The 27,496-nt window shown below is 39.3% G+C and overlaps 1 protein-coding gene across 1 annotated transcript in view; it reads left to right on the top strand.

The window, feature by feature from the left end:
* LOC126272544 (myosin-VIIa-like) overlaps positions 1-27,496 on the top strand; it is a 332,006-nt gene that overhangs the window by 88,362 nt on the left and 216,148 nt on the right. The window contains exons 11-14 of the mRNA XM_049975462.1: positions 1,382-1,517; positions 15,507-15,751; positions 17,786-17,941; positions 26,333-26,523. Of these exons, the coding sequence (XP_049831419.1) occupies positions 1,382-1,517; positions 15,507-15,751; positions 17,786-17,941; positions 26,333-26,523 (728 nt within the window). The remainder of the gene's footprint in view (positions 1-1,381; positions 1,518-15,506; positions 15,752-17,785; positions 17,942-26,332; positions 26,524-27,496) is intronic.

The following is a 27,496-nucleotide window of genomic DNA, read 5'->3' as shown; positions in this document are numbered from 1 at the left end:
TTTAACAGGTGGGATTGACGGAGGACATCGAAAGGGTGCAGAAAAGGGCAGCTCGTTTTGTATTATCATGTTATAGGGGAGTGGCAGATATGATACACGAGTTGGGATGGAAGTCATTACAGCATAGACGTTTTTCGGCGCGGCGAGACCTTTTTACGAAATTTCAGTCACCAACTTTCTCTTCCGAATGCGAAAATATTTTGTTGAGCCCAACCTACATAGGTAGGAATGATCATCAAAATAAAATAAGAGAAATCAGAGCTCGAACAGAAAGGTTTAGGTGTTCGTTTTTCCCGCTCGCTGTTCGGGAGTGGAATAGTAGAGAGATAGTATGATTGTGGTTCGATGAACCCTCTGCCAAGCACTTAAATGTGAATTGCAGAGTAGTCATGTAGATGTAGATGCAGATGTAGCTGCAGGACAAGAGAATATTATGGGGCTGTACAATATAATCCAATGGCTGTCAATGAAGAACTTAAGACATGAAGGACCAGTTAAGAGCAAGGATGGCATGATGATTACAACCCAACAGGCACAACAGACAAATGTGGGAGAAGCATTTCAACAAATTATTAAATTGTGTAGACAACTGTGAGGAACACATGAGAAATCTTCCAGAGGAAGCAAAGATGATCAAGATATAAAGGTGCTGTGTCCCACAATGTACAAAATTAGTTTGCTTTGAGAAGTCCAAAAATACAATAGCTCCAGGTCTAGACAACATAGCACTGGAATTCATAAAAGCTGATGTAGAAATTACTGTTAAAATGCTGCCCTACCCCCATTGTTGAAGCCTATTTGGCTAAAAGAGAAATCCCTAAAAGAGTGGAAAAAGTGTTTGGTAGCTCGCAAAATTCAAATACTGCTGTGTTGAAATGCATGTTAATATGACAAGGCTAGTATGGCCCTGACCCATTTGTAAAATTCGAAGACGTCTATTTCTTTACCTTTGCACACGTCTTTACTTTCATTACCATGACACACAAAATGAGCAAAATAATTAAACATTGTCAAATTTAGACTGCATGTCTATCTCAGACATGGCTCGTTGTGTATGAAATTACCCATCTCCATACTGAAATGAAAGTCTCTTAAATATACATAATGTTGATGCAACACTTGTACTAGTTCAGAACTCCTTCGAGAAATTTTCATATGATGTGCAAAGGTTTTTTGCTCCATGTAAAATGTTTTAGTTAGTTCAGTTATGCATTTATGTTCACTGATCCTAGTAGATGTTGATAGATTCTCATCCTGTGGAAAGACTCCAAGAAATCACCTTAATAAGCCACTCCATTTATTTATACATTAAAATTATCAAAAAATTTAATTTTTTTTCTTTTCTTGTTTGCTTCATACTTTTCTTTTGTGTTTGTTTCAGGGAACTGATAAAACCATGTTAAATAAAGTGCACAGAAATCATGGCAGTGACAAATATTTTCTCAAACCGATTTCAGAACATGAGCAAGTATTTGGTTTGAACCATTTTGCAGGGACTGTGTATTATGATGTTAATGGTGAGTGTAGATTATCACATTCTGTTAACATAATGCATTTATAGTATCTCTTATTAATACTCTGTATGTTGATTAATAGTTAAAATGTGCTGTTTGCAGTTAAAAAATAAAAATAAAAAGTTATTTAGAAGAGAAACTCATATGGATCCTTATTGTAGTCTAGTTGTGCTAGAGAATGACTTATTAGTTTTTTCATAATACAGTGACTCTGAAGTACTGATTTTTTTTATTCTGTTCTCCCAAATCTGGTAAGTTTTGAGCAAGTAATAATTTGCTCTAGTTTCAGCCTGAGTTCCTGTAGCCACACCATGCTGCAAGCAGCAGTCAAGTCCCACAAAGACAAATTCTGGTTTCAGGACGTTCTGGAATTCTGATTCACTGTACAGTGTACAGTGTACACTACGACTTGTTTGCAACAGCAGAGGTTAACTCTAAAGCAAGCTTGTTCAGGAGACATAACTGTGTCAATGTGTTTGTATGTTCTGCTGTATGTAATAGTTTTGAGCAGTTTATAACATATACTCAGGAGTTCTGTTGGGCAATAACTTTCTAGGCCATTACTGGTTTTCCCTGTGTTTAGTATGTCAATAATTTTGGATGTTTTAAAGCATAACTTAGACATCTACAATGGGATTGGTTCATGTATACCTGATGAAGACTTATGCTCACATGAGAGTGAAGTGCCATTTTTTGTGAAAATGCTTCTATTACATAAATATCTCACTGTGTAGCTGATTTTGCAAAACATACAAAGTCTATGAAAATATTAATTGGTTGATGGTGTACTTCTGGGTGTACACCTGAATTTTTTTCCATTTTATGTACAATAATTCAATATCTGACCTAGTCATATTCTTCAGGTTCTGTGAGTTTTGCTGTTGTGTGTACTCATTGTTTGGACCAGACTGTGAACTCCTGATGATCTTGTGGCACCATTTATAGCTAGTTTCGCCTCCCAGTGCCCACTACACCCTTTGATGTTCTGATATTCCATGAATCACACATTCTTTCAGCATTTGCCAGCTCTGATGGTTGTAAAGGCCAGTGAAATTTTAATAAAGTGAGTGCCAGACCCCCAAACCTTGTGTAAATTTAAACTTCTCCCCATGTTACTAGGTTTTTCAGTGCCTCTATTTTGATAGACTTCTTAATTATGCTATCCCAAAGACTTTGCACCTTGGTACTGGTCTCATCATATTTCATTTCATGATTACATTTGAAGAAGTGCTCAGCAACAGCTAATTTGCTTAGTTGCCTTCATTGGCTATGTCACTGATGTTCCTTTTCTCTCTCATTGACGGTGCTAATAGGCTATCACACCTAAGACTTGCCAAATCTGCATGAAATACATGTATATTGAAATAAAAGTGTCATAAAACCTAATAAACAGGGATTAAAGTTTCCATTTAAATAAGGCCTGGAGTTCAGTACTCAATTTATGAAGATCTTGTCATCTGAGAGCAAATATGTTATCCCATAGACAACACAAATGCCCCTCTTAAGAATGTACCAAGATAAGTTCCTGGGAAATCAGAAAAACATCACCTGCTGTACAAGTAGCATTTCAAATAACATCTATTGAAAAGCACTGGTCAACAACAAACTAATGCCCAAGCTGAGGTAGTGTAGCAACACACGCAGACTCAGGCCATCACTGATAAATGTTGTGCTGCCAGTAGTGAGCTGTGTTTTTTGAATCGAGAATGTCATCATTGATTCTAGTATGATCTCAGCGTTAAAACTGTCCAATGGAGACGCCAAGTCACTTCCATCTTTAGCTAAAGAGTACAGATGATACCTATTAGTTTTGTGTCATTTACACTACAGCAGGTGGTGACAGTATTAATATTTCTGAAGTCTAATGGTGATTGCAGTAGAAACTGAAGGAGCCATGTCAGTGTGAGCAATTGGAGATATTGCATTGGTGTTGGTTTGGCCACCAAGAAACTAGCTGTCAGTGCAGTAGTACCATAGGTGGTTGCAGTGGTGATGGCAGAGTCAGCAATGTTACCAGTGGATACAGTGGTTGGGACCACTCCAGGTGTGACAGACGCAGTAGAGGCAGAGGTGGCAATGATGGTTGTAATGGAAAGAGTAGTAGCTGTGGCAGTGGCTATGTATATTGTGTGACCAGTCACAAAGCTTGGATAAAATCATAAATATGTTACTGCCCTTGCCTATGTACTCTAGACTAGTGCCAGCTCTGCATCTGTGGGCATCTCTTTCATGCCAGAATGAACCTTTATTCTGCAATGGAGTGTGTCTTTTTGAAACTTTGTGGCTGTTTAAAATTGTATATGGGATTTGGTTTGATTCAAGAACTGTGTCTTTCATGTGTGATAGTGTTACCAACTGAGCTATTCTGACCTGTTTCATGATGTGCCCTCACAATGATAATTCTTCCAGTAATTATCTCCTACTTTACAAACTGAAGATGTGAAGACAAGTTGTGAGTTGTACTTGGATATCTCACCAGGTAAGAGCATATTCTGCAAAAGGGAAGGTCCTTGTATTGAGGCTTCCTCTAGCACGCTGTTTGGAAGGTTCTTGTATTGAGCCTTCCTCTAGCACATTGTTATAAACTGACAGGAAGTTTCATTTCACCTGTGACCATCCACATAAGTTGCTTACAGGTCATGATCACCAGTTCAGCTTTGCCATTGACTTTGGGTGGAATGGTGTCACCATAAAGTGTTGTTTGGCTTTTCAATCATAGTAGAACCATTTGAATAACAGTAGTAAGACTTGACAACACTGACTCAATTGTTTGCCATTGGCTTCTATATCCAAGAACTTGGTTAGTGCTCTGAGGATGGCCTCAGTGTTGGTGGACAACATATTTACAAATTATAGGCAGTTGGGAACAATGCCCACCCCAGAAATCACATTTATGTAAAGGATGGGCTTGTGGAGACCATGCACACACCATCCCATAGTTTAAGGGCTGTTGACCAAGGGGCGAAACTCTGTGGAGGTGAGGACTGGTTTTTTGTATGCATTTACCTCATCATGGATCATGTGTTCCATGTCCCTATTGATCTATAAAGATCTCCATCAGCAGTTCTGCCTAAGAGCACTCTGCTTGGACACTGGGACATCAGGGGCAATGCTGGGGGCAGTGACAGGCTGATTTTCCACCAGAGACTAATGGTAGAGAATCAATGAGTAGGGTTGATACTGTCTGCAGGTTGAGTCATAGATGAAAGGAGGTGCTCTAGTTCCATCAGATACTCACTTGGCAAGCAATTCTTCTGGGTGAGGGGTGTCTTCTGAAAAGGGTGCAATTGTGATGTGAGCTAAACATGGGTGGCTGTGGGTGTCACTGGGTGCTGGGAATGAGGGTTCAGTGGTCCCTCTCACCTGTGCTAAGCCCCCTGTGTGCCATAGCTTGCGGTACTCAGTTTGACATAGGTGTAATTCGTTCACAAGGTGTGTCAGATGCTGCTGACTCACTGTCACAATATAAAGTTGTTGTGCTTTATTTCCCATCACAGTTCCTTGCAGCCAGCTGGATGGCTGCAGAAATTTGTGTGTCCAGATGGCTGATACCATGGGACAGACTGCATAAGGCACTGGATGTGACATCTCAAACATACCACCTTGCTGATGACTGTGTAGTGCCTCTGCCAGACTTCATCTACATCTGCATCTACATACATATTCCGCAATCCACCATACAGTGTGTGGCAGAGGGTACCTCATACCACAACTAGTATCTTCTCTCCCTGTTCCACTCCCAAACAGAACGAGGGGAAAATGACTGCCTCTATGCCTGTGTATGAGCCCTAATCTCTCTTATCTTACCTTTTTGGTCTTTCCATGAAATATAAGCTGGAGACAGTAAAATTATACCGCAGTCGGCCTCAAATGCTGGTTCTCTAAATTTCCTCAGTAGCGATTCACTAAAAGAACACCTCATTTCCCCTAGAGACTCCCACCCTAGTTTCTGAAGCATTTCCGTAACACTCGCATGATGTTCAAACCTACCAGTAACAAATCTAGCAGTCTGCCTCTGAATTGTTTCTATGTCCTCTCTCAATCCAACCTGATAGGTATCCCAAACACTCAAGCAGTACTCAAGAATAGGTCGTACTAGTGTTTTATAAGCGGTCTCCTTTACGGATGAACCACAGTTTCCCAAAATTCTATCAATGAACCAAAGACAACTATCCGCCTTCCCCACAACTGCCATTACATGCTTATCCCACTTCATATTGCTCTGCAATGTTACTCCCAAATATTTAATCGATGTGACTGTCTCAAGTGCTATACTACTAATGGAGTATTCAAACATTGCAGGATTCTTTTTCCTATTCATCTCCATTAATTTACGTTTATCTATATTTAGAGTTAGCTGCCATTCTTTTCACCAATCAAAAATCCTGTCCAAGTCATCTTCTATCCTCCTACAGTCACTCAGTGATGACACCTTCCGGTACACCTTTTGATTAGGGTTGCGTGAGACAACACAAGAAACTTCAACAGGGCATCCTATTAAAGCACTGCTGAGACTGTTTTAAGTTAGACTTGAATATACTGACCAACTGCTCAACCTCTGCATTTGATGGCAGATGGGAAGGTGTGGTGGTCAAGTGCTGAATCCATTTTGGTAGCAGAATATTACAAAATCCTCAGATACCAAATGGCAACAATTTTCAGAGACCAGGGAGTGCTGTGCTCCCTCAGTAGCAAAAATGGCAGCTAGGGTGTGAATTGAAGTGTGTGAGCAACATGTGGAAAATTACACAAGGTGTCTATCACCAGCAGCTACATAGCCCCGTAAGAAGGGATGAGCAAAGTCTAAATGAACACATTCACATGGGTGCTTTGGCATGGGCATGGAGAAAATTTTTGTGATGGGGCACACGCTGAACAGGTATGCATGTCAAGCTCAATGACATAATCAATTGCTGGCCAATAGACATGTCGCTGGACCATTGCTTTCATGTGAAATATCCCCCAGTGGGATGCAAGTAACATCTGTAGTATGTATTGTTGCACAGACAGTGGGACAACACTGCAGCAATTCTGATCTTCTGTAGCTAGCAATAATACACTTTCTACAATGTTAAACCTATCAGCACATGAAAATGTTCTGACTATACCTGCTAGACTGCTGTAATTGTTCTGCACAGGAGTGTATCTTCACTCATGGTTGCTGTGACTTCCCATGCTGTCATTGGCAATTCATTGAGGGTGCCCTGAAGATTCTGTTATAGTGTAAAACAAATTGTATCCTACTTGTCAAAATCACATTCAGGGATGCACTGGTAACCGATACAAAGCATCTGCATTCACATGCTGGGAGGTAGGCTGGTAGTGAATGTCATAATAATAACTACTGAGAAATAAGCCCCAATGCTGTAAATGCTTTGCTGTTATGTGTGGAGCTTTTACCAGGGACCAAATAGAGAGATGAACATCTTATGCTCTGTAAGGAGGTGGAACTTAGTACCATACAACAAAACATGGAACTTTCTCACACCATATATGATGGTGAGTAGCTGCTTCTCGATCTGGGAGTAGTTTCGCCATGTGCCGACAAAGCCATTGAGGCAAATGCAGTAGGCTACTATGAGCCATCAGGACTTTTATGAGAGAGAATGGCACCAATGCTAAACTGTGACACACCTGTGGCCAGATTTAAAGGTTTACAGAAAGTGAGCATTGCCAAATAGGGAATGCAGTGGAGGTGTTGCTTTAATTTTTAAATTACAACTGACATGTCTCCAACCACTTGAACTTTACTCCTTTCTTTCAAAGCTCATTTGACGGATGACAGAGTTGATCATCACATAGAATCAATTTCATTAAGTTATTTACCTACCATAAAAACAACAGCAACTACCAAATGTCCTTAGCAACTGGCAATTTGTTGATTGCTGAAACATGCTCTACCATTGGAAATATGTTGTCCTTACTTAACATGTGCCCTAAGTACTTCATTTGAGAGAGAGACTTCTGGGCGGCAAAATTGTGAAAAATTATTCTTGAACTATTTTCCATTGTATTATTTGAATTAATTTCTTTTTCTTCTAACTAGTTCCAATGAATTTTTGCTGAATAGTATAACAGTTTGCATGTATTGTCTGAGCTTTATCAAGTTTACATTCACTGTGGGTATATGAGTCCAACTCAAACAAACTATCAGCTCATTTCATGGACACAATTTTTGTAAACATTCTTCTTTGCTGATTCTCGATTTCTTCTTTTCTGAGAGGCTGCTTCAGCATCTGTGCAGCGTTCCATGGCATACGTGATGTGATGTGAAAAGATTTGTTGGTTAACTCAAACTAGTGCATTTTGCCAAAGAGTACATCAAACAACATTACAATACAAACAAAATATCAGCTCTAACGTAGCATATACTATGTAAAACTCCAGGCCTTTGTCCTATCTGAAACCTATGGTAAGGCATAAAATTAACAAATGACATGATCAATGATTAATATATGGCAATATTGGCACTAAGAACTTTGTTTTCTGAACTTTAAGAGAAAAATCCCAATTACACAAAACCCTCATACATTTAAGGAGCAAAAAACTTCCTTTCTCAAGCATGCAGTGCAGCTCATTGTCTAATTTGCTTGCAGATTTTACAAATGCTTTTTTCTGGTGGAGCCAGTTACTCAAATGTCATCCATATAGTTGATGCTTTGTGTATTGATTGTGTGCTAAAAACTGCCACAAAGTTAAACACTGCCATTGGGTTTCTGGATCATGACCTGTGACTCCAGCCCAAGATTTTCTCATCTGTCAAGTTCCACCTTCACTTGCATAGCATACGGCATGGGTTGGGTTAGACAGAACTTTGGAACTGCTGACAGTTTCACTTTAACATGTACCTCAAAATTGGTGGCTGTACCCAGAGCCTTACCAAAAAGTAGGTTGAATGACTGCTGCAATGCCTCCAAGTTCTGAAATGGCATGGCCTTGGAGACAAGATTAATTTTATCAACTACTTCAGTTTCACAAATAGTGAAAACATTAAGTCTGAAAATATTTTCTGTCAACTGTGAATTTACAACCAAAAGCATGAGCTGGCATTCCACACTTTTGTATTTGGTCACAAAGGAATCTGTTACCCACTGTTAGATACTAGTTGGCTCTAGATTGCTGGGGGGGGGGGGGGGGGGGGGATCTTAGCTAGTGATAAGTATCTAGATTGACCAGATTGGCTGAGGCCTCTGTGGCTAATCGAAACTTTGTGCAAGAGTCAGCTACCTCCAAGTCTACCATAATATGAATGCAGCTGTAAGCCTGATGACATGTTTATGGACGTAACTGTGAGCACTAGAACATTGTCCCATGGCTCTGCTCTCCGCCATTTTCTGCAGGCAGCCTCTAAATGTCCTAGTGTTTGACAGGCTTGACAAGTTGCAAAGGAAAAGGGAAATTGTCTCCTCTCATGTAGTGACCGACAGTATGGACAAGACTGCCATGCCTGCAATTGTGAGTCGAGTACAGGAAGGAGGATGTGTGCACCTGCTGGGAACTCATTGGAAAATTCATGCTACCATGACCAAAAGTGGTCCGCTGTGGCCTCCACCTGCAACTGGTCTGTGTCGAGATGACAGAACAACGCCTCTGTTGTTACACTCAGTTGACCAACTCAATAACATGCTCACTAAAGCTTGAATAGCCCCAATGGGGAGCTGTTCCCCTGATGTGACTCATCAATTTTGACCACCTATCAATAGTTCAAAATCACATGCTGTGCTGAAGCAATCCACTCCTATGATTTTACAATTTGTGCTGCGTCATCTAATGTTGGATCGAAATGTGCATTAATCTGTACTGTCCTGTCTCATGCTAGCCACGCCACATCACAGATGAGAGGGTCTGCATAGAATGTGCTACATTTTTTACACTCAAAGTGACATCTAATCCTAGCCTCTGCAAGTCAGCTGCTACCCATGCCACATAGGACTGTCTGGAATTCTTCTTGGTGTTAATTAAATCACATGTGGGCAGCATCTGCTGACTGTAGCAGTGGGTTAGTAACTGGCATAACTATGCAAATTCTACTTTTGCAGCTTCTGTAAGGTGTCCTCTGCAGATGGGATGAAACACTGGGTTTCACCAAGAAATTAATTCAACCTCAGCATAATACCCCAGAATAGTTTTTTAAGGACGACATTTCTGACCATAGAAGTTTCAACTGGCCGTGGTTTGATCCAAATAAACCTTGTTAAACCTTGCTTGTGGCTGGTTGCTGTTTCAGTTATAAACCTCACTGATTACAGTTCTGACTTACTTTCCAGCACATTGTTACCCAAATGATGTCCTCAATATATGTGAGATGTAACCTGTAGCAGAGGTGTTGTAAGTATGCGGATGGCTTTCATAAGAATTTACTGCCAAATGTTCATAAGAAATTATGAAGTCCTCATCAGCTGTGCCAGTGTCAGCCCAAAATAATATTTATTCAAATGCCCTGGTCAGCAGCATGCTAGTCATAGCTCATGTGTATAACAGTTGCTCATAATTCATATGGATAGTGGCTGAATTAGTACAGTATTTCCTCACATGCCTAGGTCAGAGCATTGGACGTTTTCTTGAAACGGCTGCTTAGTTCCATTGCCAAGGTGTGCAATGAACAATGATTGAAATTTGCAAGGAAGAATAACAATTGTTTATTGAACTAAGAAATAGAACTCAAAATACGGTTTCTGCATATGAAAGACTGCACTACGTAATTATGAACAGGAAAGTCAGTTCTTGATGTTTCATGGAATGTGCCTCCAAAGACAAATTCCATAATGTCATAGTAGGAGTTGGAGGAGAAGGATACCAAATAACATTGGCCATAGGATCCAGTGAGGTGATATCGGGCATCAGCATCTGTTGAGAGTGTGACATGCACTCGATCAGTGGAAGCTACCATGAGGTAGCCCAGCGAAGCATCACACCTGGGAGCTGCTCATACAAGTTCAGCATAGCATTGATGACAGGTGCACAGGGCAGTGGCAAAAGCAACTCTGATCACTGGGCGACAGATGCGATCAGTGTGAAGCCCATAGTATGCGTAGTTGGGCAGCAGCCTAAATACCCTTCAGCAGAGGCACTGAGTAAGGTTATGGCATTAGCAGCCTGAGTTGTGCAAAGCTAGGAGGTAAACAGCTCAGTGAGTTATGTCAATGTGAGCTGTTGATGTGCAATCTCATGGAGAGATGGCAGCCTGAAATACATATATATTGTACTTAGCTGTATACCCCAGGAAGATACAATACATTGGATGAGTTAAATGGAAATTAACCTCCGGACATGACACTGTAACAGTCTTCATATTTGGAGAGATGAATCCAAACAATTTACATGATTTCCAGGGAGGAAAGCATTCATTGACTGTATCCTGTCTTTTGCACAACAGAATAAACAGTTCAGTAGCTCATATGATAACACTATAAGAGAACATAATGTCAGCAGATGCTATAAATTATTACATACACATCTCCAGTCATCTAGGTCAGGTTTTACTAAACGTGTGCGGAATTGAGTTTAAACCATGAAAAGCACATAAGCCTATGTGAGTAGTATCTCAGAATAACATACCATACTAACACAGACTTCAGGACAATAATATAGCAAATGTGGACTGATGGATTTAACAATGCATCAAAAGTGTCTTCAGAAATTTAGCTGGAAATATAATCATCTTTATGAATGTGAAATTTCAGTGCCCTGCTGTGAAGAAGAAAGGTGCAATGTTGCTTCAGACATGCATGCATGTCCAAAGGGACAGGCAATTTGGTGACTACAGCTCCTATGAAAGACATGAAATGTATTCACATTTGCAAATATGCAAATATGAACCATCTGTAGCTGTATTATGGAGTGATGACAATGAAGATTTGTGCTTGAATCGGACCTGATCCAGGATTTCCTGCTTTGTAGTTAGAGGTGGCTTATATTCACAAGTGCAAATACATTTCATGTCTTTCACAGCAGCTCTAATTTATGGGATGACAATGTAATTAATGGATGACACTGTATGGTAGTTTGGGTCTGGCCTTGCTTTGTACATGGATAGCCAAAGTGGTTAAGGTGACCGCTCAGGTAAATAGGGGAAACCAGGTTTGAGGCACAGTCCGGCACAAATTTTCATTGTTGTAATTCTATTATACAGCTGGAGGTGGTTCATATTTGCAACTACAAATACATTTCATAATCAGCTTGGTCCCATTAACAAAAGTAAATACCAGCATTGTGAATCTGAATGATTTTGTAGTATTAGATGATGAAACAAATAATCTTAAAGGTAGAATGAAAACACTGAGCTTGCATAGACTAAGGAACTGGAGGGTGTGAGGACAGGGCTGTGACACCCCATACAGGTTCCTTCACAATCTCATTAAACCCTGTAGCCATCAACAGTACTGTCATTTCAACAACTGCCATCCCTACCACACCAAAAAATCCCTGCCATAAAGCCTAACCTCCTGTGTGTGATGTGTCTATTGTGACAAGAAATCCCTTGTCCAATATGCTGAAGGCCTCATGAAGATCTTCATAGGCAGGTGATACACATTCCCCCCCCCCTTTCCCCCATCCAAACCTAGTCCACAAACAGATTTCCTGTGCCACATTCTCACACATCCCCAATCCTCCCACCACCCTCGAGAATCAGATACGAAGTAGCACTCTCCTTGTCACCCATTATCATGCTGGACTGGAACAAGTGAGGCAAATTCACTGCCAAGGCTCATCCTGCCATGAGATGAGGCACATCCTACCCCAAGATCATTCCCAAGCCTTCCGAAAAAAACCTTTTCTAACCTGTATGTTCTTCTGCTGCTGCTTTTTGAACAGATTTTTTTTACCTACCTAAGTACATTATATTGTCAAAAATTGATTGTTTTCATTGTTATAAAGTGGTATTCCATCTCCCACCCTACCTACACAACATGCTAATCCATCCATATGCCACAGGGACCAAGGTGCAAGAGCTGCCCTATCAACACACCCAGCACCTCTTATTCCAACCCTGTCACAGGGTTATCCTACTCCATCAGAGGTTGGGCTACCTGTGAAAGCAGCAGTGACATATACCAACTCTGTTGCAAACAGTGCACAGATTTGTATGTTAGTATGACTACCAACCAGTTATCAACCAGAATGAATGGCCACTGCCAAACTGTTGCCAAGAATAAAGTTGACCACAAAGTGGCACAATATGCATCTGAGCATAACATTATCAATTTCAGTGCCTGCTGTACAAACTAGGACATCTGGATCTTTGCTTCCACCACCAGCTTCTCTGAACTACAGAAATGGGATGTAGCCTTACAACACATTATCTGCTCCAGCAATTGTCCCGACTTCAATCTCAGGTAACCCACTGCCCATGTGAACTTCACCTGACAGTTTCCCCTTCCTCTATCCTGACACTCCCTCCCAGTTCACATTCCCACACCTCCTTCAGCGTGCACTGCTCCCCACCATTTCAGACATCTGTGCTTCACATGTCTAGCCCATGCAACAGCCATCCCTCCCTCCCACATTCCTAGCTGGCAAGCTGGCTGTCTCCCTGTGAGCCACTAGCCACTCACTTCCAATCCCTCTTCCTGCCTCTCTCCTCCCTCTCCCTTTACCCACGCTACCTAACTCCACCCCCACCACAACCAGTCCACCTGTCGAAGTACAGTGTTAGTCCAGCCAGCACAGTGTAAGGGCATAGGCATGCGCGCATACGCGCGCGCATGTGTGTGTGTGTGTGTGTGTGTGTGTGTGTGTGTGTGTGTGTGTGTGTTTGTTTTTTGCTTTAGCTCATCAAAGGATAACTCTGAAAGTTAACAAGTTTTCTTTCTTTTGAAAGTGCCTATCAACAACCCAATGCTTCTGCTTTTTGGTAAGTGCTCTCCTTTAATCCCAAAGTATTTACATTCTGCAAGAACTTTCCTACAACATTTATTATACATAAGTACATCATCTGCATAATGTTAGGGCTTTGATATTCAACACAAACAATAAGGATGCCAAGACATTAGCACAGGATTTGCCTGACTTTACTTCTGCATCCGTTAGTGGCTGTCCATTGAAGATAACATGATGCATCCTCTCTACTAAGAAATTTTCATTCCAGTTATAAATTTCATTTGTATCTCTATATAACTGCACTTTTGTTAGTGTTTTTTGGGAGTAAAAAATATACTGGATCCACCTTATTGCCTTGATCCATCATTTTCAGGATGTCATGTCATAAATGTCTGGGTTCAGTTTTGCATGACTAGACTCCTCGCTTATTGCTGTCGAGGAGGTCATTCTGTTCTATACAATATTAAGTTTGAGCTCAGATACCTTTCTTGTAGATGTGTCTGATCTGTGCTTTCTTCCAACCATGGAGCACAATTTTTTATTTGAGGGATCTGTGGTACACTATTGTTAAAATGAGAGCCAAGTCATCTGCAAATTCCGTACAGTATCTGACAGGAATCCCATTGGACACTGGAGCCTTGTTTAATTTTTGCAATTTAAGCTGTTTTGTGACACTAGTGTACCCTAATTTTCTCATGTACCTCTTTCTTGTTATTTTGGTGCTGTTGTATATCACTCACAATATCAGTTATTTTCAATTGTTAGCTATATTTGTACATTATGGTCAGTTTATTTGTTCAGCTGTACTGTAATATACTTAATTACACTGAAGAGCCAAAGAAATTGGTCCACCTGCCTAATATCATGTAGGGCTGCCACAAGCATGCAGAAGTGCCACAACATGATGTGGCATGGACTTGCACTGAAGTAGTGCTGGAGGGAATTGACACCATGAATCTTGCAGGGCTGTCCATAAATCTGTAAGAGTACAAGGGGTGGAGATCTCTTCCGAACAGTACATTGCAAGGCATCCCAGATTTGCTCAATAGTCTTCATGTCTGGGGAGTTTTGTGGCCAACGAAAGTATTTAAACTCAGAAGAGTGCTCCTGGAGCCACTCCATAGCAATTCTGGATGTGTGGGGTGTCACATTGTCCTGCTGGAATTGCCCAAGTCTGTCGGATGGACAATGGACATGAATGGTTGCAGGTAATCGGACAGGATGCTTATGTGCATGTCACCTGTCAGAGTCATATCTAGATGAACCAGGAATCCCATATCACTCCAACTGCACATGCTCTACGCCATTACAGAGCCTCCACCAGCTTGAACAGTCCCCTTGCTGACATGCAAGGTCCATGGATTCATGAGGTTGTCTCCATACCCGTACACGTCCATCTGCTCTATACAATTTGAAGTTAGTCTCGTCTGACCAGGCAACATGTTTCCACTCATCAACAGTCCATTGTCATCAAAGGTACAGAAGTGGGCCTTTGGCTCTGAAAACCCATATCAGTGATGTTTCAACAAATGGTTGTCATGCTGACACTTGTTGATGACTTAGCATTGAAATCTGTAGCAATATCCAGAATGGTTCCACTTTTGTCATGTTGAATGATTCTCTTCAGTTGTCTTTTCTCCCATTCTTGCAGTGACGTCAGAGATTTGATGTTTTACCAGATTCCTGATAGTCACTGTACACTCGTGAAATGGTCGTTTGGGAAAATCCCCACTTCATCGCTACCTCGGAGATGCTGTGTCACATCACTTGTGGGCCAACTAATAATATACATTCAGACTCAATTAAATTTTGATAACCTGCCATTGTAGCAGCATAATCGATCTAACAACTGTGCCAGACACTTGTTGTCTTATATAGGCATTGCCGACCACAGCACTGTATTCTACCTGTTTACATATCTCTGAATTTGGATATACGTGCCTATACCAGTTTCTTTGGCTCTTCTGTGTATGTTTGAACTTATATTTAATATTATAATAAGTAAGCATTTGATCCTTTCTTATTGAAAGCACTATATTTCGTTTGAACTGTGTATACTTAAATTGTAAATAGTGGTTAATATGTTAAAAAAAGAAAAGAAAGAAATTCTGTTCACAGCATTTAGCTTACGCAGTTCTCATAGTGATATGGCATTTTTTTTTTTTTTTTTAGGTTTCCTTGAGAAGAATCGTGATACATTCAGTGCTGATCTTAAGCAAGTTGTATATATTTCTAGTAACAAATTCCTGAAAACGTTGTTTGCTGAAGACTTCAACCTTACAGATGACACTAGGAAAAGGAATCTTACATTATCAGTGCAGTTCAGAAAATCACTGGAAGCTTTAATGCATACTTTGAGTTGTTGTCATCCATGGTTTGTCCGCTGCATGAAACCAAATGAATTCAAGAAGGCAAAGGTATTTGGATGTAATGTGATAGTCATTGTTCTTAATGTTTAACTTGTAACTCTGCATAAGCTTCTGGAATAGAAGTGTTATTGTAGATGACTGGTAGACTGCAGCAAAATAATCATGACAATTTCAAGCTATCTTTATACATCACTGCCATTCCTTCAGATCAGATAGCTAATAAGATCATTACTGAGTGAGGTAGAATGGTGGTTAGCATAGTGGACCGAGATCAGGAGGAAGTTGGATCAAATCCCCATGCAGCCATCCTGACTCAGGTTTTCTGTGATTTGCCTAGATAACTTAAGGTGAATACTGTTTCAATGGAAATGTGTACAATGCAGAAAAGTATCTATATTACTAAATGGTATGTGGATCGTCATTCATTGTGCACTGTCTGAGTTGCAGAGCAGGCTGCCTATGCAACAGCTTCAAAATTTGATTTTCAGTGTTTCGTATGATTATTGATCAAGTTTAAAAACTGAAAGTGGTGTCATAATCTACTCATTAAGAGGTATAATCATATGTTAAAGGTTTAACACTGTAAGTGGAATTAGTTAGGAACTTGAGGCTGCAGAACTTACAATGTGCAAATATGTAGACTATACTGAGCCAGTATTTGAGAATGTGAACACTTAGTGAGCTACAATAAACTTTATGTATAATTGCTAACATTTATGAAACTTTTTCTTGCTAAAACCCACCACAAAATTACGAAAGAGAAAAAGTTTTCCTCTTACTACACTTTCATTGATAATGCCATAGAACTGCTACATCAGGCATGGCATTTTAATTTATTACTGCTTTACTACTGACTCTGTTTGCAACAATTTTTGCAGGCAGTATGCACTTATACCATTGAATGCATCTGCAAAATTGTGTCATTGTATGACACACAGTTTAGAAGATGTGATGTCATAAACACTGTCATGTGCGAAAAACTATAGTTTGCTTAAAATGGTGTGCAGTAAGACATTTGTTCATAAAATTGGATATACTGCAGTCTAGAATATTCATCTTTTTTACAGTAGGTCACATGTTAATTGTCTTCAGTCATGTTGTGTACAGTATTAATGCTCAGTAGACCAAGGTGTAACTGATTTCAGTTGACTACCATGATACTAATCAAAACTCAGATGAAAGTCTGCAAAGCAATTGTAAACAGTTTTTTTCCTGAAAGTGTTTGATTAGCAGAAGTTGAACAAAGTGATTCATAGAATTGTTGTTGATTTAAAACTTTACAAAAATCACAGAAAATCTAAAAAAAAAAACCTCACATGAAATTTACATTTTTTCACACTACCATCCTGTTATTGTTCACTGTAACCAAAACTGTTCTGCCGATATCTGAGATGCTGTTATTTTAACAATAACAAGAGATGTAGAAATAGTACTGCAACATCACATTAAAAAATCTAGGTGGCCAGTTTTAAAAGAAAACCCTTGTAACAACATTAATTTGTCTATCGCGTTAAATGAATAACATTCTGCTCTTGTTATGTCCCCAAATCTAACTGATGAACAGTCAATTGTCCTTTACTGTGGTACTCACCATCTTTTACTGTTATATCCTGTCTGCTGATTTTCTGTCAGCTCCTAAAGATCTAAGTCATTGCTCTTTGATTTGCTGTATTCTTCCCCACAGTCTTAATTACACACTTATGTGTTTGGGGCATCAACTTTGGTGCTGAGTTATGCTACTCATTGGAATTAAATTTTAGATTTATCTGGAGAATTATAGCAGATACAGAATTGTTTGATTAAAATTTGTCAGAATATGATGTTTCATTAAGTGTGTGAGTCTCATATATTGCATATTAGGCAGACCAGAAACATGTGAAACTGTGCAGTTACAGTTTCAGTAAACTAACTTCACTTAATAGCAGTAGCATTTTCAATTGAAATGCAAATTTTCTACAATGACTGTAACACACAAAACTATCATGAGCTATGTACTAATGATACATTTGATCTGTATTCCAATACAATTCCATAAATTATTATTCTCGAGATCATTATCTTATTTTTTTTCCTATCTTGTAGTTATTTGACAGAACGCTGGTTGTCCGTCAGCTACGATACTCTGGTATGATGGAAACAGCAAGAATAAGACGTGCAGGGTATCCCATAAGACATACATTCAAAGAATTTGTTGAGAGATACAGATTTATTGCTCCAGGAATCCCACCATCAAATAAGGTATTATTCCATTTCTGATTTTATTACTTTATCTTACTTCACTTCTATTTAGAATGATGTGAAATTATTGTGCTTTCTATCAGGATCAGTGTAAGAATTAACATTTTCTTCCTTTCAAGTGTGGCTCCATTTCCCTGTGTGAGCATTTCTCATAATCCATGAAGGGAAAGAATTAGTTAAAATTAAGTTGTCATATACAGCTTTACCATTACTGGTAAGAAGTATGCTAACTGGATACTGCTAAAGAATTTGCAGTTTTCTTTGTAATTGATTAAAATCAAATAAGAAAAGGGCATTTGTCAAGTGTATTAGGTTTTTTTTTCTTTTTTTTTCAGTGCTGAATGCACTTCTAGAGCTGTAAAGAAATGCATAATGTTAAGTACTGTAAACTATAGAAAAAGATTACCTGATTTCTTTTACAAGTTCATGTAACAGTATATACACTATAATTATATAATGAGCTTTATGCTCATAAACAGTTGTGGAAAAGATTTTGTGGAGATAAAAGTGACAACTTTTATATATATAAAACAAAGCTGCCTGGATATATAAAAACTGAATCTATATCTGCAAGTACTTGATTATTCTGCAATTAACAATTAAGTGCATGGCAGGGGGTTCATTGAACCACCTTCAAGCTATTTCTCTACTGTTCCACTCACGAACAGTTTGTTGGAAAAACAAACACTTAAATCTTTCCATTCAAGCTCTAATTTCTATTTTATTATGATTCCTCCCTATGTAGGTGGGTGGTAAGACAATACTTTCTCACTCTGAGGCAAAGTTGGTGATTGAAATTTCATGAGAAGATCCTGCCACAATGAAAATTGCCTTTGCTTTAACGATTGCCACCTCAGTTCATGTATCAAATCCGTGGTACTCTCTCCTACATTTTGTGATGGTACAGAGGGAGCTGTCCATATTTGAACTTTCTTGATGTCTTCCATCAGTCCTAACTGTTGCAGGGGCCACACCTTACAGAAATACTCCAGAAAAGGGCAGACAAGTGTAGTGTAAGCAGTCTCTTTAGCAAATCTGCTATTTTTTCTAAGCATTCTGCTGCCAATAAATCGCTGTTTGCTTTCACCACAACATTATCTACATGACTGTTCCAGTTTCAGTTATTCATAATTGCAATTCCAAAGTATTTAGTTGAATTTAAAGCCTTTAGATTTGTGTGTTTTATCCTGCAACTGAAATTTAAGGGATTCCTTTTAGAACTCATGTGGATGATTTCACAGTTTTCATTATTTAGTCAACTGCCACTTTTTGCACCATACATATATCTTTTCTAAATCAGTTTCAATTTGTTTTGTTCATATGCTGACTTTATTAGATGGAAGATCGCAACATCATCTGCAAATAAATCAAAGATGGCTGCTCAGATTGTCCCCTAAATTGTTTATGTCAATCAGGAATAGCAGAGGACCTATAACACTTCCTTGGGGAATGCCAGACATTACTCATGTTTTAGTGGATGACTTTCCATCAATTACTATGAACTGTCATCTTTGTGACAGGAAATCATGAATCCAGTTCCATAACTAAGACAATACTCTGTAGGTACACAATTTTATTAGAAGTCACATGTGAGGATATTTGTAGACATCCCAACATGCCATTGGAAAGCTGTTGACAAGAGATGCTCATGAGTAAATTGAAGAACGATAAATGTAGTGGGGAAGGGAAACTATGTGTTTTCCTTTCTTGTATGCAGTGAATCTGGAGCGGTGGTGGAGCCAGCAAGAAGGGGACCAGTAAAAACAGTATTACCACCACTGGTCATCTGAGAGTAATTGTGCCACGGTGCAGCAAGCACCTGAAGCCAAGAGTCGTGGAATTAATGACACAACAACAAGGACATAATGAACAATTGAAGAGTGGTAGTTGTTTTTCTGGTTTTTCTCTCAGGTCCTGTATGGACGTTTGAATGTACGCAAGAGAGTGGTATTACCATAGCAATTGTTAGTTGTGTTGCGAAAAGTAATAATGAAAATGTTGGACAAAATATATCCCTGTTTGTGAGAGGTGTTGCTATTTATTTAGTAGCACAATAGAGAGAACTTCCGGAAGCATTCCAGGGATCTTCACCACAGTTAGGATCACCATGAAGTGGCACAGAAGGATCCGGACCACTCTGAGAAGAGAAGATAAGGGTAATACTACTTTCATCCAGCACTGTATTGGGTTTGGAAAATATTGCCCTGATATATTGGCCAGGGGTGCAACTTTCTGCTAGTGCTGATATAAAACCTACCACAAACCTTAGAAAATAAACAACAGCAGGAAAGAAGGAAAATATGCCCCAAACTGTGTCAAAAGCCTTCTGGAAATCTAAAAATGTGGAATCAATTTACTTGCCCTGTTGATAGCATTCATTAATTATGACAATAGAAAAAGTTGAGTTTCACAAGGACAATAGTTTCTGAATCTGTGTTGGCTATTTGTCAATAAATCACTCTATTCAAGATAACCCGTAATATCTGAATACAGTATATGCTCAAAAATTCTACTGCAAATCGATATTAGTGACATGGGTCTGTAATTTATTGGATTACTCCTATTTCTTTTCTTGGCTATTGGCATGACTTGTGCATCTTCCCAGCCCTTAGGTACAGATCTTTCAACATGTGACCAATTGTACATGATTGCCAAGTAACAACATACTCTGAAAGGAACCAGACTGGTATACAATATGGACTGGACACCTTGCCTTTATTAAATGATTTAAGTTGCTTCACTACACTGAGGATATCTATTTCTGAGTTACTCATATTGGCAGGTGTTCTTGATTTGAACTCAGGAATATTTACTTCATCTTCTTTGGTAGAGAAATTTAAGAAAAAATATTATGTTTTTGTCATTTACATTGTAAGGATAGCAGTACTTTATAAAGTAACATTGGAAGTCTGTGTGTGTTTAAGAGTAATAGAAAAATTGAAACTGATTTTATATAAGGAAATGGGCAATCATAAGAAAATTCTACAATTTTTTGTAATGATGTCATGCTCTGTTTTAGCTGTAGTTACACTGCCTTACCAAAAACATGAAGCACATAGAAGACATGATCAGGTGTCAATGTAGTTTTGTACTCATACTCCCTATTGGCAGGTATGAAATGATTAGACCTGCAATTCTCTGTGATAGGTGGAATGGCCATAAGAGTGCATTAGTATTGTTCATGTTTTGCATTGTTACCAGGCCTGGTAGGGGGCATAAGGGATACAAACAGTATCAGATCATGTGTGATCACTGTGAAGGACATGAAACCTTCCAGCACATTACATTCAATAAAGGTCTGCATCATCATCATCATTTAAGACTGATTATGGCTTTCAGCGTTCAGTCTGGAGCATAGCCCCCTTATAAATTTCCTCCACGATCCCCTATTCAGTGCTAACATTGGTGCCTCTTCTGATGTTAAACCTATTACTTCAAAATCATTCTTAACCGAATCCAGGTACCTTCTCCTTGGTCTGCCCTGACTCCTCCTACCCTCTACTGCTAAACCCATGAGTCTCTTGGGTAACCTTGCTTCTCCCATGCGTGTAACATGACCCCACCATCTAAGCCTGTTCGCCCTGACTGCTACATCTATAGAGTTCATTCCCAGTTTTCCTCATTGTGGACACCCTCCTGCCATTGTTCCCATCTACTAGTAACTGCAATTATCCTAGCTACTTTCATATCCGTAACCTCAACCTTGTTGATAAGGTAACCTGAATCCACTCAACTTTTGCTCCCATACAACAAAGTTGGTCGAAAGATTGAACGGTGCACAGATAACTTAGTCTTGGTACTGACTTCCTTCTTGCAGAAGAGAGTAGATCGTCACTGAGTGCTCACTGCATTAGCTTTGCTACACTTCGCTTCCAGTTCTTTCACTATGTTGCCATCCTGTGAGAATATGCATCCTAAGTACTTGAAACCGTACACGTGTTCTAACTTTGTTCCTCCTATTTGGCACTCAATCCATTTATATTTCTTTCCCACTGACATTACTTTCGTTTTGGAGATGCTAATCTTCATACCATAGTCCTTAAATTTCTGATCTAGCTCTGAAATATTACTTTGAAAACTTTCAATCGAATCTGCCATCACAACTAAGTCATCCGCATATGCAAGACTGCTTATTTTGTGTTCACATATCTTAATCTCCCCCAGCCAGTCTATTGTTTTCAACATATGATCCATAAATAATATGAACAACAGTGGAGACAGGTTGCAGCCTTGTCTTACCCCTGAAACTGCTCTGAACCATGAACTCAATTTACCGTCAACTCTAATTGCTGCCTGACTATCCACGTAAAGACCTTTAATTGCTTGCAACATGTTGCCTCCTATTCAATAATCTCGTAGAACAGACAATAACTTCCTCCTAGGAACCCGGTCATATGCCTTTTCTAGATCTATAAAGCATAGATACAATTCCCTGTTCCACTCATAACACTTCTCCATTATTTGCCGTAAGCTAAAGATCTGGTCCTGACAACCTCTAAGAGGCCTAAACCCGCACTGATTTTCATCCAATTGGTCCTCAACTAATACTTGCACTTTCCTTTCAACAATACCTGAGAAGATTTTACCCACAACGCTGATTAAAGAGATACCTCTGTAGTTGTTACAATCTTTTCTGTTTCCATGTTTAAAGATTGGTGTGATTACTGCTTTTGTCCAGTCTGATGGAACCTGTCCCGACTCCCAGGCCATTTCAGTTATCCTGTGTAGCCATTTAAGACCTATAAATGTCTGCATTTAAATAAAAAAGGCAGATGATATTATGACTGATGCTGACCATCTTTCTGTCATGGATTACATCACGGTTGTGGTGTACAATCATTTTGGTTGAACTGGACATGAAGATGCTCCATATTTGTGTGTTAGGGAGTAATTATCACCTGGCAGAGTTTGGAATGGCCTCGTTGTGGGTATCAGTTTGGCTGGCCGATCAAATTGTACAGTATCCATGTTTGTGGGGCATTTGGATGAGACAGAGGCTAAATGTTTGATAGTGTGAGTATATGAGAGCAGGCAAATTTGTCGCCAAGGTTCCAGTTGACAACATATGACCACCACAAGGGGGAATTGCTGTATTATTCACCAAGCGCATTGTGACCCATTCACATCTGTGCCTGCATTTTGGGACCAAGTAAAGAACTCCCTGCTATAGCCTGTGTCATCCTGCACCATTGATCAAAGACTAGCAGCACCCAGACTAGGGAATTAACATCCCACGCATAGGCTGCCATTAACACCACAACGCAAATGGCTGGTTTTGGACTGATACCATGACTGGAAGCATGGATTCTGGTAAATGGTGTTGCTTTTTGTTCAGTAATGAATTTCAGTCTATGCCACTCAGGTTGATCACATTTGGCGAGTGTGGCAGTGCCTTGTGGAGAGGTCCCATTCTTTCAGTGTTTTGGAGATGTACAGTGATGTTCAAATGGTTCAAATGGCTCTGAGCACTATGGGACTTAACTGCTGTGGTCATCAGTGCCCTAGAACCTAGAACTACTTAAACCTAACTAACCTAAGGACATCACACACATCCATGCCCGAGGCAGGATTCGAACCTGCAACCACCGTAGCGGTCATGCAGTTACAGACTGTAGCACCTATAACCGCTCGGCCACTCCGGCTCGCTACAGTGTTGTTCCTCCTGGTGTCATGATGTGGAGAGTCATCGGGTATGACTTCAGGTCGTGGCTGGTAGTGATTGAAGGATGTCTGATGGCACAACAGTGTGTCACAAATGTCCTCCATCCTCAAATCTCACCTCTCATATGATAGTGCCATGGAGCCAGTTGTCGACAGGACAGTGCTCAACCAAACATACCATGTGTCTCTATTCACTACCTGCATGATGTTGAGGTATTCCTCTAGTCACCAAGATCTCCAAATCTGTCTCAGACTGAACATGTGTGTGACCAGTGCAGATATCAAATCTATCCCAGTGACAGAATCCAGGATATCAAGGACCAGTTACAACAATTGTGGATCACCATGGCCCAGGAAACATACAACAGCTTTATGACATCCTTCCCAACCAATTCAATCCACATATCCAGACCAGAGAGGGCACAAGTTCATACTGATAAATTAGGTCATACTTGAAGTTCTATGTAAATTTGACTTGATATTGCAATCACTGAATCAGATACTCTCTCAACCTGTAAGCTTCATTTCAGTTCCTCTTCTTGTTCTGGGTTCTTCACTTTTTTTGGTGGACAGTATCTTTTTATTTCGCTATTGTAATTCCAGTTTCAAGTGAAAAATTTGATGTCATGTTATATTATAGAAATAAGGGATCATTTGTCATTGTTGGCTGAGAAGGAATGAGAGGTTATTCAGTTCTCTAATTCGAAAAAATTTTTCTTTTGTTGTCCAGACAGACTTTTTCCTTCATTATGTTTCTTAAATGAATCAGTTTTATGTGTATAAATGTAATGTGTTGTGTTGAGTATAGACTTGTGTATCATACAGGGAAAAAAGTAACATACAGTGCTGAAATATAGCTCAATCACTAGAAATACTGTCAAATTCAGTCACTTCCTCCAGATATACAGAGAAATTAGGAATTGAATACGAGATATTAGAATACAGTCAGGTGATTAGGAAATGTTCGCCACCATCTCCCTTCTAACATAACCAGCCTAGGTGATGAAAATTTCATTGAGCACTGTACCTCAGCTGACTGGAGTGGCCGAGCAGTTCCAGGCGCTTCAGTCTGGAACCGCACGACTGCTATGGTCACATGTTCGAATCCTGCCTCAGGCATGGATGTGTGTGATGTCCTTAGGTTAGCTAGGTTTAAGTAGTCCTAAGTCTAGGGGACTGATGACCTCAGATGTTAAGTCCCATAGTGCTCAGAGCCATTTGAACCATTTGTACTGCACCTCATAACAAAACCTCCAAAAAGAGCACAACTTGCTTCAGCATATTCTTCTATAGGGGTAGATGGATAGAGAGCATATGAAAAGTTGGTAAAATTGTCAAGAAATTAGGCCAAGACATAATTAAACATTGTATAAGAAACACTTTCAGTTAGTGGACTGGAGCATGCCAGATTTATTAGTGCGAAACATTAACAATATCTAGATAAAAGGAAAGGCAGCCAGAGAGAAGTGGTAATAGGTAGTGAAAATTATAGAGGGAAAATTCAGTTGTTCAAGGAACAGCAAAGCAGTGAATTGAGGAAATAATATCTAGAAACAAAATTACATATTTTTAGTTTCAAGTCATTTTTATGTGGTTAAGATGCTGAAAACACAACAGTTGTCAACATTAATAAACTGTTGTGTTTTCGACACCTTAACCACTTGAAAATGACTCAAAAGTCAAAATTGCAATCGTGAAAATCATAATAAATAATGCGATTCATGGTGAAAATGTTCTTCAAAAAATTGATGGGACTGCAAACCTAAGACAAATTCAGCTGTGTAAAATTATCAATGAAAGCTCATACAAGTGTGATAATATTGATATCACAATTCTGATAGTGGAATATTGTTATTAGTTGTTTAAGCTTGTTTTGAAATAATAATAATAATAATAATAATAATAAATAACTTAGTAATTGTTAGAGCTCTATATGAAAGGAACTGTGGCTCTTAAAACCAGAAGCTATACCATGGAAGACTGTTTTTAACTACATAAGCTAAATGAATTATAGAAATTGTTAGGAACCTAACATAATAAAGTTAATGACTTATGTCAGTCCTGACAGGGTTGGCCAAAGTCACTGAAAGGATAATGTATGACAGAACTTATGACAACTTAACTAATTAAAAATATTACAAGTCTTATAAATTCTTTATATTGATGGTACCAACAGAGCAGTCTATATTTGATGAGTTATGTGCATGAAAGATTAGAAGTCATTCTGCATCTTTACCATAAATTCAAATTAGATGTTTGAGCAATGAAAATCCAGGATGGAATAATGACAATATTATGAAAAGGATAGATTACTACTGTGCATATAGAGGAGATGCTGAGTCACATACAGGCACAACTAAAAAGACTGCTAAACATATGAGTTGAGTTTTGCTCAGTGATTATGCTGAGTTGTGCTTGCGTGAATGTGTCTGTGTTGTCTACTTTAGGAGAAGACCTTTTGGCTGAAAGCTTGTATGTTTGTTTGTGATTATCTATGACTCAACACATGTCCTCTGTATGGAGAGTAGCAATCTATCCTTTTCATAATATTGTCAGATTGGATTTTGTTTACATCTTAATTGAAAATCTGATATAATAATAACATTTTATATTTATTTATGCAAATTGACACACACACACACACACACACACACACACACACACACACAAGATTTCTTAAGTTTTCTTTTTACTAGTCTCAGTAATGACAAGTCTATTTTTGTCCTGTAGACTGACTGCAAGGCAGCTTCAGGAAAGATATGTGCTGCTGTTCTTGCAAAAGAAGATTATCAGCTAGGTCACACTAAAGTTTTTCTTAAGGATGCTCATGATAGTATTCTCGAAGAAGCACGAGAGAAAGCTTTGGCAAATAGCATCCTGGTCTTGCAACGAAATGTTCGTGGCTGGGTACAGAGAAGAAGGTATTCACTTTTACATAATACTACCATAAAGTATATTTTCCATTCCTTTACAATTTGTTTTTATCTTATATATTCTTATAACTGACTGAGTATACAGTGCACTTATCAGTTCCTGGTTCCCCTTTTTGTGTGCGAGTTAGATGGAAAATGGAAGGGGAAAAGCACACAGTATTTGTAAATAAATGTAATCATTTCTCATCATAAGTTTCAATGAACTGCTTGCTTGAATCAGTTTTTGGTGTCTTGATTGCCTTTAATTTGTTGATGAGCTATACATGGCATTTTGTTGTTATCCTTGAGATGCAGATACTGGGACATACATGTTACTCTTAGTTTCCTATCCTACTCTGCTTATGTAGAAAAATGGCTTATAACAACTCCTGCTGGTGGCAGTGTGGCGACCAGTGGAATGAAAAGTCAGGTCTGCAGGTGAATGACAATGGAGATCACAAGGTGAACAAACAACAATCACAAGGTGAACAAACAACTGGCAGAAGTCCAAGGTGTTACCAAGTTGTCTAAACATATTCAAGGGAAAACCAAAATCTCAAAATGTAACCAGGCAAGCTCAAAATGTTGCGCTATTTAATGGTGCAATAATCATGCTTCAGAGACTAGCAAGAATCTGGGTGACTGCTGGACTGTGGTATGTTGGTAAAGAGTTATTAGATGGTGGCACCACCTCACGTGCTTACCACAGCAGCTGCACCCCATGTAGCCTCAAGCTGTGGGGCTGTCTTGTGGGGTCCGAGTTTCTCTGTCATGTTCTCTCTATCAGTATTCTGACTAGGTGGGGGCATGAACCACCCTCAGATACTAAACTTAGTTGACTGGAATTGCCTGGGGTGCAACTTCTTAATTATTGGATGAGGACTCAAACCTGGGCCCTTGCCTTTCGTGGGCAATACTGTTGCTGGCAGGGTTAACCTTTCATAAATCATGGGCCATCTCACAGCATCCATCTGCCAGTACT

The sequence above is a fragment of the Schistocerca gregaria genome, chromosome 5 (assembly GCF_023897955.1).
Source record: "Schistocerca gregaria isolate iqSchGreg1 chromosome 5, iqSchGreg1.2, whole genome shotgun sequence".
Taxonomy (NCBI): Eukaryota; Metazoa; Arthropoda; class Insecta; order Orthoptera; family Acrididae; genus Schistocerca; species Schistocerca gregaria.
Note: the sequence above shows the minus strand (reverse complement) of the source record. Positions and strands in the feature narration are given on the sequence as shown.